Raw genomic sequence first — 18,006 nt, forward strand, 5'->3', positions numbered from 1 at the left:
CCATGTAATTTCGCAAATAAATCTTCGATGCGCGGCAATGGATAATTGTCCATAAATAATGCTTTATTTAGCGTCACTGAAAAATCGCCACAGATCCTGATACCACCATCAGAACGCAATACCGGAACGATCGGTGTAGCAAATTCGGAATGTTCTACTCTTTCCAAAATACCTAAGTCCGATAATCGCTGTAACTCACCTTCTACTTTATGTTTCAACGCTAAAGGTACCGGGCGAGCTTTGAAAAATTTCAATTGAATATCCGGTTTAATTTTTAAATGTACCCTGTATTTATTAAATGTACCCAGTTCATTTCTAAACAGCTTTTCATACTTTTTAATAAGAAAACTATCGATATTATAATTTTTTAAATGATTTAAATCATGTAGCGTGCTACATAATTTCAATTTAAAATTACTTATAAAATCCCTGCCCAATAATGCCGGTTGATTATCGTGAGTAACGATAACAAACAATTTAATGAACTTAGTACATCTCTCAAACGTTATCGGTAATGATACATACCCCAACGGTGATATTTTACTTCCATTATAGCAATTCAACACAACATTACACGATTTAAGGTTATGTTTATTTTTAAAATATGACTGGTATATATCGTCCGGTAAAACTGATACCGCGCTGCCGCTGTCTATTTCACACAATATGTCGCTATTGTCTATAGTAACTACCTGACGCATCGGTTGCCCGTCTATACACTCGATACTAAATAAATCAAAATTACCTTCTACCACGTCGTCGTTATCATCCACAGTGACCAAGTATTTACAACTGTTCACTTTTGATTTACACATTCGTTGCAAATGTCCCTTCTTATTACACCTTCGACATATATATTCTGAATAACGACACTTTTCTTTCGAATGGTTTTTGTAACCACACACATCACACGGTACGTTCTGACTTGCTGTTCGAGCTGGACGAGATCTCGCCGCCGGCGCCACCGGCGCCGCTGGTGTCCCGGTGCGGCCGATGCCGGTATGCAACGCATATACCGGTTGTTGCTGGTGCGCTGTCCCTGTGTCTGCCCGTGACGATTGCAATGCCAAGCGCGAACACCGCACTCTCTGTGCTATTTCCAGCGCATTGTTAAAAGTCAAAGTATCAATGGATTCGGCGAATAATTTTTCCTTCTCTTTTACGTTTTCCAATCCAAGAATAAAACGATCTCTCAAGGCGGTATCTAACTCCGTTTTAAAACCACAATACTGTGCTAAATGTCGCACTCGCGCTGCCCATTCTGCTAATTCTTCTCCCACCCGCTGTTCTGCTTTATAAAATTGGTATCGCTCCGCAAATGTACTCTTTTTTTCACAAAAATGCGTATCCAATTTTTCTAGAAGCAATTTAAATTCCTCATTCTCCAAAGGCGTAGGGAAAACAATATCCCGGGCTACGCGGTATGTATCTTCCACCAAAGCAGTTAATAATAATGCGCGTCGTTTCACTCCACTTTTATCACTTCCGTCATTTATATCGTTTGCAGTGCAGTATTGGATAAAACGACTCTTGAATATACCCCATTCTTGTGAGCGGTGGTCAAACGTGAGACTGCCCCCGAACAACATATTTCCGTAACTTGCCATCACTTCTACGATATCTATTTATAAATACAGCTTTAATTACACGTGTGAATTATTTCTCGTCGCCAATATGTAATGTATGTCCAGAGATATCGAAATAAAAACGCAAGATTACTATTACTTGGTTACTGGTCGGTTACAGACTAAATGACATTTTGTTTCTTAGTTACCTTCAATAGTGTAACTTGATACCCTCAAATACTACAAAAATATAATATTGTCACCCCAGTCCGACAATGACGTGATAAAAAGGATGAATTTTAACCCTACTTCTATATTAATGTTGACCTTAGTTTTATGGGTCATCAAAATGGATTCATGTTGCACATTTAATAAAGGACTGCGAAAGTAGTTCTTGTGTATCTAATTTAGATTACAATTTATCTAAATTCACTCAACCAAGTATGTGTTTACGATTGAACTTAGTCCATAGAAAGTTCGTTATCAAGTTTCTCTAAATTCACAGTACAATGAAATACTTAATAAACTAAGAGAAAATGGGTACTACTACTACTAAATACAAGGTAAAAAGTATGAAAAAATATCAAACGATACATTTTTTTAAACAAATTTCAAAAGGAGATTCTCAATTATCTAAATTTTCTTGTAAATGTTTCATGATAACTTTGCCAATTATAATTCATGTCTTGGTCCCATTTTAATATCGTGATGATTAAAGTTGCATTTTTGAGCAAAAAGCTTCGTGTGTCGAAGAAAAATCTATTTAATTATTTTATTATTTAATAAATTATGTAGTTTTTTTATGATTGTAGTGGTGGATTCGGGATGTTGTTATCTGCTGAAAAAACCCCGTAAAAAATTAAATAGTTACTTTTTTCAAATTTCATTATTTATTATTTACGAGATAAATTTATATTTGCATGGGTACTATAACTTAATAATACATGTAATTAGGTTCTATTACTTATAGTATTACTAAATGGGAAATAGACAAACAAACATGAACAGGCCAAATCCTACAAGCAGCTGCCGTTCACGAGTATGACGGATGAGCCAGCTATCATTATGCTCAACCATATTCTAGGAAACTCGACGACCCGGCCCATCACATCGCCACAAATGAAAACGTTATAGTGAGCATGACTAGCTTCAAATTACTTGAATACATCACGAGTACATTTATTACCTAATTATTATTTACCTAAAGCCGTGTCCTGTCTCAAAAATATATTTAAGTGAAGGTATAATTTACTTACTAAATGAATTTGATCGTAGTTGAGTAGGTACAGGAGGGCACAACACCTCGCTGCCAGTACTGCCGACGCTGGCGACCTCACGTAGTTCACCCAACGATGACGAGCGCAGAGCAGGAAGTGAGAAGTTCACTTCTTTTGTCCTGTGTCCCAACAACAAACATAAGACAAGAGTTAATAAAAAATCATAGGAATTTAGCTAAAACTTAGATTATATAGATAGAGCATCGTGTCTAAAAAAAGGGTCAACTTTTTGTCAGCTAATTAGCTGACTAGTTTTTTTATCAATGTTCTATATATTTACGCACATTATGCATCTTGACGTATCTATATCTAATTATTTAATAAATAAAATGAGTGTTTACGCATTAAAAAAATCCAAAAATTATAAAACAAAATAAATATAGAAGTTATAAAGGAAACACTCATAGCTATTTATCACGCAAAATTATATGAGAAAGTTGATCCGCTTTTCCAGAAGCATTTGTATGGAGACACTCTATCTATATAATGTAATAGCTAAAATTTAAGCTAAAAACTTTTCGTATTATAAACTCCCACTCGTATTATACTTACAAGCAGTTGTACTTGCGTGGCTGTGATTCGGTATTTAGGGTGGGATAGGTATCATATTTTCATTTTAGTCCTCAGGAATAATAACATGAATTGCACCATTGGCGTGCTAGTGTATTTTATGATTTACATAATAGTGATTACAAATGTCCATCAAGTAAACTGTTTATCTTTTACCATTCAAAGTGGCATAAAAAAATAGAGTGATTCGCACCACAAATTCGCTTTTGAAATAGAAAAAATGTGACTATTAAATAGCAATATTTATGTATTATAGTTACAATATCTATATATTAATCTAATAACAATTACAATCATCACCCAATATCTATGTTTATATTACATATTCATACATATATATTATTACATATACATTATTACAATAATCATTCAATAGACAATAATAAATAACTCTAAAATAAATAACTCTGCCCGGTAAATAATTCACAACCACATTTAATATTTTTTATTTTATTTTCAATTGACTTCATTTAACTAACCAGATGCATTTAAGCTTACAGAAAATATTACTGTACAGTATTTAATTATACTACTAATATTTAAATGAAATAAATTTATGCTGGTTGAAACTTTTCCCGATAAAATTGCGCAATTTCCGCACGTATTTCTTATTTTTCCGCCCATTAATCATAATCACTCACACCTACAGCTTGTAACGTCAGAACGAGCGGTATTACAATTTGTATTCTTAGACATTCATTCGTGACAAAGTAGGGTCAAATTAACCGTGTAATGTAATATATTTTATGACATAACAAAGGTGTTAATAGCTAGCAACCGTAAAAATAATTAACGTGTTACAGTTACCTACTAATTAAGAAAAAATATTTCTAGTTTACCATTTTAGTGTCTCTTTAATTATACGTAAGAGAGTTTTTTTTTACTTCAAAAAACATTCAATCTTTAATTTATTTTATTTTATTTAATTAATTTCGCCAACTTTTATGTTGGTTACATATTAATTGTGTTAAATTAAAATTCTACTTATAAGTATTTTATTGAAAAAAATATTTAATAACTGTCATAAATAAATAAATACCACTGAACATAGTATATACAGCGTCATTTGATCTTAAACCAACCAAAGTTTGTACTATATGTGCCAAAAAATTAAAAGAAATATTTTTTTTTAATACATAAATATTATAAATAAAAAATGCCCAAATCAGTACGTATTGTGCAAAATTCTATTCGAAAATTATGTTAGTTGAAATCAAATAAATGGTGATATTTTATAGGTAAAATTAAATAGTATTAAATTTAGTACAAATTTAATTTTATATGTACAAAATAATTGCTCTGATCGCGCCGTCAATAATAGTGAAAACTTTTTTCCTAAACTGCCCAAACCTTTACTATAAAAAAAGGATATTTAACTACCGAACTGTATTTACACCTCGGTTTTATTTAGTGTAGGTTTGACACTTTTATTTCTTTACCAAATCGTGGAAAAACTCTTAGACAAAATAAACAAAGAAAAGAACCTAACGCCTACTTTCACGAGGTTAATGACTCCATTGAGTTATTAGAGAAAATGAACCTTGCTGCATGACGTCACGTAATTCCCGTCCTTTATTTATTCTTACTGTGCCCTGGGCATAAACAGACCAATTGTAATTTATTGCCTCACCTGTGGACTAAACACAAGAAAAAATTAAACCACGGACTATATTTGGAGCCAGTTGATTGAAACTAGTGAACGAAAGATTAAATATAAAACCATGTGTCAGCTCAACGTATGTGCTTAAAATGTTTTTAAATAAAATGAACATTTTCAACAAAAACGTGCAAACATTCAGTCCGAATGAGACAATCACACCTATACACCGATCTTTGTTTATCCTTGATTTTGATTTTAGATTGTGAACTCTGGTGAACAAAGGGTATATTTTTGTAAAGCCGTAGCCGTACAATCTATACCGATATTCGATAGTGTAGGCACCCGTTCACCAAATACTGTTTATTCTTGATCTTATTTCCAGATTATGAATTCGAGTAAACGGATGTCATTTTCACCAATATAAAGGTGTAGAATAACAATTCTGTGCTTATATCTGAGTTTATTAATTATAGTATACCCGACGACCAAAGTGAGAATTCATAAAAAAGTTGTTTGCATGGATGTAAAGTTTTTTTTATATAACTTAGAATGACAAACAAATTGACGGCCCACCTGATGGAAAGTGATAACAATCGCCTATAGACATAAGAATTACTTCATTTTTCACTTTATACCAAAGCATAAACATGTAAACATAGTTGCCAGAGGGAGACTTTGTACAAGTCATTTGCTTGGGCACCTCTGTCCCATTCGTGTTTCTACCGTGAAGCAGTTGTGTTTGCGTGGCTATGTTTCGACTTGAAGGGTGAGAATATGGCAGTGAATTTACAGGGTAAAGAGGAATAACACCATCAATTACCCAGTAAAATCACGCCACGCCATTCACGTCTGTTTAGAAAGCTACATTATTAGGAAGTAATATGGGCTGTATATAATTGAAAATCTGTGTAAAGGCGTGAATTTATAGGGTACAGAGGAATAACACCTAAGTCCTCAGTAGTGGCAACGCATGGGGGGTATCATGGTCGCAACAATATACTCTGTTATGTTCATGTCTATAGGCGACGGTTACCACTTTCCATCAGATGGGCTGTCAGCTTGTTCGCCTTTCTAAGTTACATAAAAAAACTTATGCCTAATATTCACCATGTGTACCTTAGTTTTCCACGTAAAAGTTAAATAAATATATATATTCTTCCTAAAGGAGAAAGTTTCTAATTTATTACATGTTGTGTAACAGTGCTAGCAGTTGCGTCGTTCATTCGACCCTTATAATTGTTGATGTGTTGTAATTGTTTGCTACATATAATTCCACATTTCTGTGGCAAATAGATGACCGATAAGAACTTCGCTATCTACGCAGTAATCGGTGATTGTTACTCCAAAAAAGCGTTGACAAAGCAATAGACTTTAATGATATTGTTACGACTCACACTTATATGCTGTATACACACGTAAATAATGCATGCCGATTACTTCCTATTATTCTGAATCATATTTTTAAAATAATTCACATGCGTTACATTACTAGCTGTTTCTAGCTGCTTTACCTACGTACATCAGTTCAAAAAGTATCATGCGTATTAAGACCATTTACCAAATTTCATCCAAATCCATTTAACCATTTAAGTGTGAGTAAGAAACAATAACATCTTTACAAACATTCATCATCATCATATCAGCCATTAACTGTCCACTGCTGAACATAGGCCTCCCGGGGGGAAAGGGATTGTAAGTAATGGAGATTGAGAATCCCATTGCTAGCAATATGCCCACCCAGGTCGACCTCCTCGCGGTTCCCCCTGGAAACTATCATGATTAATTCCTGATGAATTCATCATGATGGGCTAACGGGCCTGTTCATCTGTTCATCCTCATCGATCACCCTTCACTAGTGCCCCGCCAGTGTATCCCATTAGCGCAGGCGGGGCTACTATTCCATTTTCTACCAATAAAAAAAAAATAGGCCTCCCCATTAGGGGGGGTTTTGCCAATAGTTGCCACGCTTGACAGGCAATTTGACAACAATAGTTAGATTTTACGTAGTGATGTTTTAAGAGCGAGTACTTTTTAAGTACAGTTTCTACAATTTGCATCAGTGTGAAACTGGAGTAGGTCGCTAGTTATAGTATAAACTCAGGTAACATAGGAAATAAATGACGCTATTAGACATTCGTATTTTATTACTGTATAAACTTTACAATATAATAATAATATTGTGTAAATTGGTCATTATTTTATTTATTTTATTAATTCCACGTACAAGCCATTAAAATTTCATTAGGTAGTATGCTAAAACTCCGAGTTCGTTTGTAGATAGAAATCAGATTACGGACGAAAGAGCTACGGTCGATTCGCAATGACGTAGCATCACGTAGCACCATTTAATGTCCACCTTCACATCAAGGTACGCCTACGAGTTAATCGACTTATTTGCATGAGTAACCAATTCTATAAAGTAACATTGACGTTCGCACAAATATTACGAATATTCCTTGTTAACGCTGTAAATAGAAAATGTCTTTAAAGAAAGATTCTTTATTTATTTATTTATTATTCACTTGAAACATGAGATACATAGGCATGTAAATGTACACGTATGTATGTATTTACATACTTAATATTATTATTAATAAATAACGTTAAAGAAGCCGACAGTAAATGATAACCGTCATTTATACAGACACAGACCATTTTTTCATAATTTACAAAATTACAAGTCGAGTTTTATTTAATTATGTCATTTCTATTATAAATTTATAAAATTTTATTGAATTCTAAATTCAAGAAAATAGCAAATATTATATATGATATAAAAATGATTAAAAGTATGTAATAATGTTTATATGCAATAAAGTATACATATAATAATGTGTAAGTATGCAGTAATGATTTTATTTCATAATAATAATAATTGTATTATTTACAATTTTTAATTACATTAATAAGTTTCAAATTCAGTTTATATATTATTCATATTTTATGAATTCAGTAGTTACACAGTTAGGTATATACAACTGGGCCCATCACATGAATCAATGTATAGACATAAACAACGACATGTTTCATGATAATATTATTAAACAGTAGCGAACTATCTAGCACTGTATTCTTTTTTACTTATAGCCTTTTACTTTTTTCAGTATAGCCCATATTACGCGCTGGTAATGTATTATAGCTTTTTATAGGTGAAGGAATTTTTAAAATTGTTTCGTATTTTTTTTTTTTTTGAGTTTATTGATTACCAATAAATAATTAAATTTTTACTCTTATAATATAAAATTCTAAATCTTCATATAAACTTTCCATTTTCAACAGTTATTCTCAGTTATCTGCTAAAAGAATTGGATATATACAGGTAATTCTACGAATTATCATTCTTGTTACTGTGTCTTAATAAAACAGATTTTTCTATTTTTAAGTACCTTCTGTCAATTTATATTTGCAGGAAAAATATGAAAATAATGGATGGTATTGTCATGAATATTAGAGTAGTAGGATGGCCTCACTGCGAATTCATGTAGCTGTTTTAAGTAATAAACTTTACGCTCAGAATTATTATCCTTTATCCTGTGTGTACGCAATTCTTTTTATGCAACTTATAATGGCAAATTTACTTGACTTAGCCAACAACGATTAAAAGTATGAAATATATACAGACAATTTGACGAATTTGCAATTAACGTTTCCTAAATATTTTATTGTTTTTAATAAGAAGTAACGTACTCATGAGACTATACTTATTTCGTTTTATTTTACAGAAGTCGTCCTATAGTAAATTACAGATGTAATAATTGATGTCAAAATACAATTGAAAAATGAATAGATATATTAGATTGAATTTATTTTAATTAGGATATGAAATACCGTTTCTACAAGTACACTTTGAATCGAAACAGCAGAATTTTCTCCGTAGAGAAAAGAAGAAACAATAGAAAATATAAATCGATTGTAGAGAGAAATAGAATCAGTTTGTTGATGATGTAATCGTACAGCCTCAAAAAAATTTTAGAAAAATTAAAAATCCTTTAGTAACTTTTGTATTTAATGAAAATATAATAAGTAGGTAGAAAGAACAGTATTATTATTACATATAATATTTGATGCCCCTATTATAATTTCTCTTTTCCCCCCTAATTTAATTTCCATAAAACAGCATAATACAACCTTTCTGACCATATGTGATTAATATTACGTCTAGGTCTCTATTGTGTTGTTTCATTTTCTCATTGCAGCTGTAGAGGAAAACTTGTGTAACCTGTTACGGAATTTCATTTACGTAACTATTCCCACTGGTCACCAGAAAGGTCATAGCAACCTTCTTCTTAAAGTTATGCTGCAGCCATACCCAATATATCAACCCGCCATACTAACCCCACTCAACTATATTTGTTTCGTCATCCCTACATTTCTATTACATGTGTCTACCCTAAAACAAATTTACTAGTACTAGTATATTGGTAAGAATAGACATCAAGACATATAAACATGTAAAAAAATTTTTTTACACAAACAATAATATGTCTAACAAAAATATGGTATGTATATAATTATTTGGTATTTTTTCTTTTTATCAAAAAAAAAATATATTACATTATTTACAGTAAGTAATTCTACTAATATTATAAATGTGCTAATTTGTTAAGATGTTTAGTTATTTATACGTATATTTTTGTTATTCAATCACTCTTAAATGGCTGATTTAGTACACGGGTTGATTATGTTCTAACACAGGATATTTTAACCAAGAAGAACAGATACTGTAATATGAAGTACTTCAGCGTCGTATTTTTTAAGTACTTATACATTATTATATAATGACGAGCTTGGTAGTGTAGTGGTTTAACACAGTCTTTCATTTTCAGCTTTTACTCGCGATTTTGTCCGCGTAAGCGGAAAATTTTTACTAACTGATACTATCATAGCCTATGTCCTCCATCCCATATAATATATCCCATATAATATGTGTATACTGAATTTCATAGAGATTAGTTAAACCAAAAAAAAGCTCTTGGTGGTAACTAATTCACCTTTACATTTATGATAGTAAGGATATAATATGTATTAATAATATCACTCTCACTACTAAACAAATGTCTCTTCGTATACTTTGATTAACTATTTTAATCTGTCTTTAGCATCTACTGTTTATTAGATTTTTTATAAGCACTATTTTATTGTTAGGAAGGCAAATGAGTACACATTTTACCTGATAATAAGCGGCTACTGTCGCCTATGAACACTTGCATTACGACTTATATGTTGTCGGCTTTATAAATATTTGTAGACATATTTTATAACCCCTTATTAACAATATCTTGAATTATATCGGTTAACTGAGTTAGCTTTTTAAATTTTCATTCATTTCATATAAATATTGATAGAAAAATTGACCTTTACTTGATTTCAGCATCACAAAATAAATACATCTAAATAGAACCTGTGACATTTAACCTTATAAAGAAACACATTAGCAGTAACAAGTTTTTGGTTATAATTGCTATATTACCTAATTCAAAGGATTTATTCTGTGAAAGAAATAAAAATTAATACCTAATTCATATAACATAGAAATATCTGTACAGGATAAAATTAGAGTCATTAGCATTCATTTAAGAAAATGTTTTACTTAACGAATATATAATAACAATAAATTTTAGCCTTCTACTGTAACATGACGCATGTAAGTAGTGAATATGAAATGTCATAAATAATAATAATGAGATATAGTTGTGGATTACATTGTGAATTACAGAGTGCGGAGATGTAACATCGTTGTTATCAGGATTAGCAACGGATGAGGGATTCCATAAGCATAATAGTGTATTCTGTAATTTCTATGTTCATATCTACAGGTAACGGTTACCACTTTTCATCAAGTGAACAGTCAGCTTTTGTGCCATTTTAAGTATCATAATAAATATATACATAATTTTTCTATGCATATTTATTTAGGAAAAATGTTGAGTAGTTTCATATTCTGCTCATATAGTGCAATTTTTCATAAGAAATTATATTTCATTAGCATATCATATAATATTATACATTAATCCCGTGTTCTAAGTAACTTTACATTTTCTCAGAGTATTATAAGTAAAATATATAATGCTGCAGACACGCAGTTAGTACATACGAAACGGGATTTTCATACTTCAATTACTTACTAGCTCTTTTTATAAATCTAATAACTTTATAATTCACTGTTAATAAATTTATATTAACAGATAATATAGTTAATGAATTATTATATTTTTTAAAGCAACACACTTTTTTTATAGATATATAGGGAGGTAAATGAGTAGACGGTCCACCCGATAGGAAGCAGCTGCCGTCGCCCATGAATACCTGCAACACGAAAGGAGCTACTTGTGCGTTGCTGGTCTTTTAAATACTTGTAGGAACGTTTTTCTTTAAATGTCCCTTATTATATTGTAGGAAGAAAACTGAAAGCTCTGAACTGAACTCATTCCACAACCTAGATGTACAAGGTCGAAATAAACGGGATGCACGTACAGTAGTAGTATGCCACGCATCCAAGAAGTGAGACTAAACTTCAGCTCTGTGGCGAGAGATACGATAAGTAAAACAGTAATGATGGCATCAGGTCATATAAATCCCTGAAACATTCCCCATTGCACAGACGATAGAAAATGCATAAAGAGGCAACATCTCGCTTCAAACATAAGGGATCCAAATCGTACTTGGGTTAGCTTTAGATTATAGACAACTCGAACCGCTCAACAATGTATAGAGTTAAATGGAAGGATTTCATATTGGGGTACTGCTGTCCAAAGATGTGAGCAGTATCTCATATATGGGCGAATTTAGGTTTTGTAAAGCAAGAGTCTATGCTGAGGAGTGAAATACTCTTTTGCCCTGTTGAGAATCCCAACTTCTTAAAGGCCAGTTTTGCTTTTTCCTCCCAAGTTTAAAGCTTAAAAAGTTATTAGATTTCAACGCTACACAAAATTTAAAGCTTTACAAGGTTCATTTTATTATATAAGTCAACATTTTAATCATAACCCTAAATTAAATAAATCAAAAATTGTTAATTGAACGATCAAAACTAACCCAATTCATTGAGTTTAACTAACTGTATCCTGTGGATTTGCTCACATGAATAAGGATGAAGGACGGGATCTTGTATGTTATTTTGGGGTAAGGTCTATGTGTACCATATTAAATTTAAAACCATTTAGTTGTTTAAACGTTTACGGACTAATAAATACTAAAACATTTAAAAAACATTTTCATAAACTTTTACATTTATTACATTAGTAAAATTAGAGACTCCTGCCAACGGTACGATTTACGGTGTACGGTTACTGCAAAACGCCCACATCGTTACTAAGCGGAACAGTGACCTTTCCACGGATGTACGAACTCTAAAGGTGCAGTTATACTTTATAACAAACCAGCAGACTACTATTTTTCCCTACCCCTCCAACTTTTATTTAACGTAAATGTGTTAAGAGAATTATTTTGTTGCTCTAATACATTTGTGAATAATGTAGTAGCGAGCTCTAAGAACGCAGTCTTTTACAGCAAAGTATGACCACAGAAAAATTCTAATACGCATTTGCTCAAGGAAGCGATTATGCCAATATAATTTACTAATAAACAGTAATTTAAATAATAATTATATTAGTATTCCACAAAAAGGTGCTTCCATTGTTGCAAACCAGTTAATTTTATTCAAAAACTAAATAAATAACTGGACCGATTTTGATAAAATTTCTATGGCGCTAATCTAAAAGTGTTATTAATGGTAAAGCTATACAGGATAATATAATATATATAATATTACATAAAGTTTTCCGAAAACATTTCTTTCTTGAATGAAGTAATCGTTTTTTACCCGTGCATGTTTTATGTTTTAGTTCTAAGATTTGTTTAGTCCTTTACTGTATTTGGTAAAAAATTAAGGTCACTGTTATTAAATGATTGAATTATTTATTTATTTATTGCACCAAAACATAAAAATTAACAATGACATATAAACAATTCAACTGAAATACAGTAACATGAAGTACTGATCAAAATATACATATAAAGGTGCAAAAGGCGGTCTTATAACTAGGGCAATCCCTCTATCAAATTTGTTTAGTGATGATTATTGAACACTGCACCTTGAGCCCTAAGCCACCTACTTTATACGTGGGTATACTCACCTAAAAACAATCATACCTATATAAAGCTATTATGGTAAATAATTATATTTCCTGAAGTACGTTCAATATACAGTGATTTTCATCATTAATAAATTCATCGCTATTTACAAAAACGCGCAAAAAAAGATTTCTTTATTTTCAAAGAATAAAATAATAACCCATCAATTATAGGCAGAAGCAGACGGTGTGAAAAGGTACAATTTTTTTAAGAAAGTCACAATAGATATTAAACGTATAAATAAACAGAAACTATTTAGCATTCGTCAGATTGGTGTCTAGTTATCAAAAAGATATCACGATAAGTTTTTAGATATTTGACATCTCAACAAGATTATCCATATTCGGTATTATAAACTATTATATTCAATATAATAAACTGATTTATGAGCCTGCATTGTAGTAAGTATACACATTAAATGAGACTAGCTAGCTAAACAAACAGCTTTTAAACATTTCGAAATATTTATTTCGTATTCAGAACTCTTGAATAAAAAAAGATATACAAATCCTTCCCGAATAGCCAAGAGAGTTAGTTATTGTTATATATCTTAGTATAAAATACATTTAATATAAAATACATACTATGAAAATAATAATAAAACTCCACGCCCAGTAAATTACATTAACATATTTTATATTATAAACTTTATACGGAGTCATGTTAACACAGTTACTTGACATTATGAACAAGAATAGGACAAAGTTACTCGTGCAGACAAATTTTGTACGGTCTTGCCTTAAAAATTCAAATTTTCAATTAAATTATCCACTTAAGTAGATTCCTGAAGGTAAACTCCAATATCAATCCATCAAAGGTAAAATAATTTAAAGTAAATGCACAAGATATATATATATATATATATATATATATATATATATATATATATATATATATATATATATATATATATATATATATATATATATATGTAAATTAGTTATTAACTAATTAATTTAAAAATATACTCACATATAGCATGGTCCGGCAATATCATGGGGAGGGTACACAAGTATAGGTGGAGACGGCGCTGGAGATGGACTGTTCTTGCGTCTGCGCACCACAAATACTCCCGCCATTATTATCAGCAACACAAGGGCTGCGCCCGCGCCGCCCAATGCCACAAGTGCCACTTCTGAAAGAAATAAAGAAATATTATAAACACATATATTAAGTTCACATAATCTGTATTACAAAAACGTTACAATGGGCATCCAAGCACAACATTGAGCACCCAGAATAATTTAGAAAACTTAATTTTACAGATTTACTTAATTGAGAATTAATCCTCGAATTCTATTAAAGTATCTTAAACCACTACACACTACATCTTGGAAAAGGAATGTCCACGGTTTAAACAATATACTCTGTCAGGTCGATCTCTAAGCGATCCCTCCTGCAAATTTTTGCAGTTTTTAATCTTAATGAATTGTTATTTATTTGTTATTGTTACTTACTGGTGCTCTGCCAGTGTATAGTGTTAGCACAGGGATATTTTTCCATTATCATCACTAAAAACCCCAATATGCTTACTATACCTCCACAAAGACTATCGATATAAGGTACCTATTTCTTACAATGTTGTGAATATTTGACGTATTTTTATTTTAATGCCTTTTACAATATGAGTTTTCGAAAGTACCTATACTCTTATAAAGGTATAAAAGTCATAATAATTCCTGAAACCAAATAGCAGGTATATCAAAACAATGAGCCCTAAAAGCACCTAAGTACCTATCTAAAAACCCACGTGAAAGCATTGATTACGAGAGGTCTGAGTAAGGACATTGTTTTCACAGTAAAGTGTAATGGATCATAAAACGAACTACTTATAGTCTATCGATCCTGTTTACACTACACACTACACATCTAGTAGAGGCAATGTAGCTACAGTTATTGATACAGTAACTGTTTTAGATGTATTATTTCTCTTGAAAATTAGTATCTAAAAAACTATGGCGCTATAATAATAATAATTAGAATAAATGTAAAAAATTTTTCAGATATTTTTCAAGATTAAAATGGCACCATAACCCCGCAAAATACTGCATTAATATACGTCCCGGGATAAAGTCAGGTTACTTAGCCAGTTATGTTAAATTCACTAGATATTTTAGTGAACTAAGTACTATGCAGTTTCGCAGTTTGTATGTCGAACTAGATTCCGAGCAACAATAATATTTACCTGAAGATGCCACAAATTGTCGGACAATGAAGATGAAGGTTGTGGAACTTCTAGTAGTAATAATGCTGGTCAATTTCGAAGATTGAGTTGATAGTCACACACATACTAATGACAGTGGAATTAAACCAAATAATTGTTATCAAATAACCAGTGAAATTCACTAAGTGTTGATGATGATTTTTATAAACCATGTGGAGGTCGGTATAATAAAGATTTTGCTAAGAATGAGGTCGCTAGAGTCCCCATTACCTATCCTTTCTCCCTTATTTCAATTAAATAATTTAAATTCCTCATTTCTTCTCTTTGTATCAGAACACGTAGTCTTAAACATTTAGTTACAAATAGGTACTTTAAAAAAATATGATATAAACTAAAATCTGCACTTGTAAGAATAAATATGGATTCCAGTACAGTAATTTACAATGGGACTAACTCCACGAATAGCCACAGTAACCAGTAGCTTATTTGAACTGCTTCTCAGAGGGGTCATAATTAACGTTACCCTCTTACACACAATGTCTTGAAAACTATTGTGCGTAGGAGGTGTAATTACATACAGCTAAATTTAGATAGCTGCGTCGAATGAGTTTACTATTGTCTACATAAATGCAGACCGACTTCCACGAATTTATTATTATTACCGATAGAAAGAAACGCTATAGATAAACGGCTCGAAAATATAAAATATAGAAACGGCTGTCTATAGTAACAATAAATTAATTAATATATAAAGCCACTGCAATCAATATAGCAACAGGTACTTGATGTGTTTCCACACCGAATTTTTACTGTTAATTACATATTACATAGAATCTTAGTTCTGAATGAGAGGTATGATGGAAACCACAGTATATTCTGTGATTCTCATAGTGTTGATGGCGACGTATGTCTGTAGGCGACGATTACCACTTCCTGTTAAACGGGCCGTAAGATTGCTTGTTTGCATTAAAAAACTACACAGGTTACTCCTGACATATTATTGTATTCGTAAGAGAATATGGATCGTACTTACGTAAATATTTCATAATAACATCTTGTGTGTTATGTTTCTTCAATGTATGTGCAATTTGTGTATTAATATAGGCATGATAATTTGTAACTATTTATGATTAATAGTACAGAAAAATTTGAGTTTCAACCGCATAATACATGTTTCTGTTTTCCCAAAGGTTCACTAAAGGTACGCAGAGCATTTTCTATTCATATATCTCTGCCAATATAATATTATATATTGTATAATGTTAACCTATTGAACCTTATTTAAGTATAGTATTAAATACATTAAATATTTCTATTAAAATTGACAAATGATCCGAATACTTTAGTTTAATTTTAGCTTGATTATGATTAGATCATTAACTTCATAATATTCTAGTTTCATAATTTAATACATTTACTAAATAATTAGATATTCAGTGTTTTAAATAAATGGATAAAGCGATATTTAAATATTTTAGATAGAGATAAATACGTAGATTAAATTAATTTTGATAATAAACACTATATTATATAATGTTCCCATATAACTTAATACTGCTGTAACCATATAATATCATGGATGGCATCTTCTTAGTTATAAAATAGCTGTGAAGTATTCTTGTCTATACCATAGATAACACACTATTTACGCTAAAGATCTAAACTCATTTGCATATACCCAGAATATGCCACCCCTCTTTATTTGCCATCGTGACAACAATCGCTAGAAATAGTTTTGACAAAGTCGTGCAAATGCGATCCCTTAATTGCATAGGTATTTATAGTCGGTATAATAATATATGATTCTATATTTTCTTTTATAGTACCGGTGAGGTATAAATCGGAGCATTTTGACTTTTATACCTGACACCAACTGGGGTAAGCAAAAATATTATTTCTCGTTCCAATAGGAGACCGATGTGGCGTAAATAAACGTATATATTAAGTATTTATTATTTTGTTTACTATACTATATTAATTTATATCCTGACCTTCCCGTATCAGATTATAGAGCCCATATTAATATAACTCTATTAAGCTTTAGAGAGGTGGACGGCATAATTGATGTCTGATGTAGTATCCTAATAGACTGTAAGCTAGCCAAAGTAATTGGTTGCTTTGCATATAGAGTGAGATATATTAGAAAACAATATATTGTATATTGTTTTCTAATAATATTATTTCGTCATATAATTATACATCATAATACAATATATATATATATATATATATATATATATATATATATATATATATATATATATATATATATATATATATATACTATATATATATATAGAAAAGAAAAACTAGAAATAGAAATAAGAGTCCTAATAAGAGGCCATCTGACAAGTGAGATAATAGTTGTTGGTTAATATACTTATAAAAGTATGTCAATGGGTCGCTATAGTAACCATACATATTTATTTATTTATTTATACATAGTAATATATAGTAATAGGATGCCAATCGGTTGCTTTAATAAGATGTAATGATTAAATGGAGTTAACTTATTCACATTATTCACCCGAATAACGTTCACGTATTCGTGTTACGACTATAATTCTATTTGACAAATTTTTATATATAAAATAAAATTGACCGTTTCACTAACTTACACATAGCCGAAACTACTAAATCTATATTTATGAAATTTTCCAGATAAAATCTTTATATTACGTATTACATAGCATTTATATA

At 31.0% G+C, this 18,006-nt stretch overlaps 1 protein-coding gene across 2 annotated transcripts in view; it reads right to left on the reverse strand.

Moving 5' to 3' along the window:
• Positions 1-18,006, reverse strand: part of LOC113516288 (synaptotagmin-15-like) — a 77,826-nt gene that overhangs the window by 39,549 nt on the left and 20,271 nt on the right. For both annotated transcript variants that reach the window (XM_031909028.2, XM_026900687.3), the window contains exons 4-5: positions 14,115-14,277; positions 2,822-2,961 (exon numbers count right to left, since the gene is read on the reverse strand). In XM_031909028.2, the coding sequence (XP_031764888.1) occupies positions 2,822-2,961; positions 14,115-14,277 (303 nt within the window). The remainder of the gene's footprint in view (positions 1-2,821; positions 2,962-14,114; positions 14,278-18,006) is intronic.

Source organism: Galleria mellonella, unplaced genomic scaffold (assembly GCF_026898425.1).
Source record: "Galleria mellonella isolate WM207_F2 unplaced genomic scaffold, CSIRO_AGI_GalMel_v1 utg74, whole genome shotgun sequence".
NCBI classification, from domain to species: domain Eukaryota; kingdom Metazoa; phylum Arthropoda; class Insecta; order Lepidoptera; family Pyralidae; genus Galleria; species Galleria mellonella.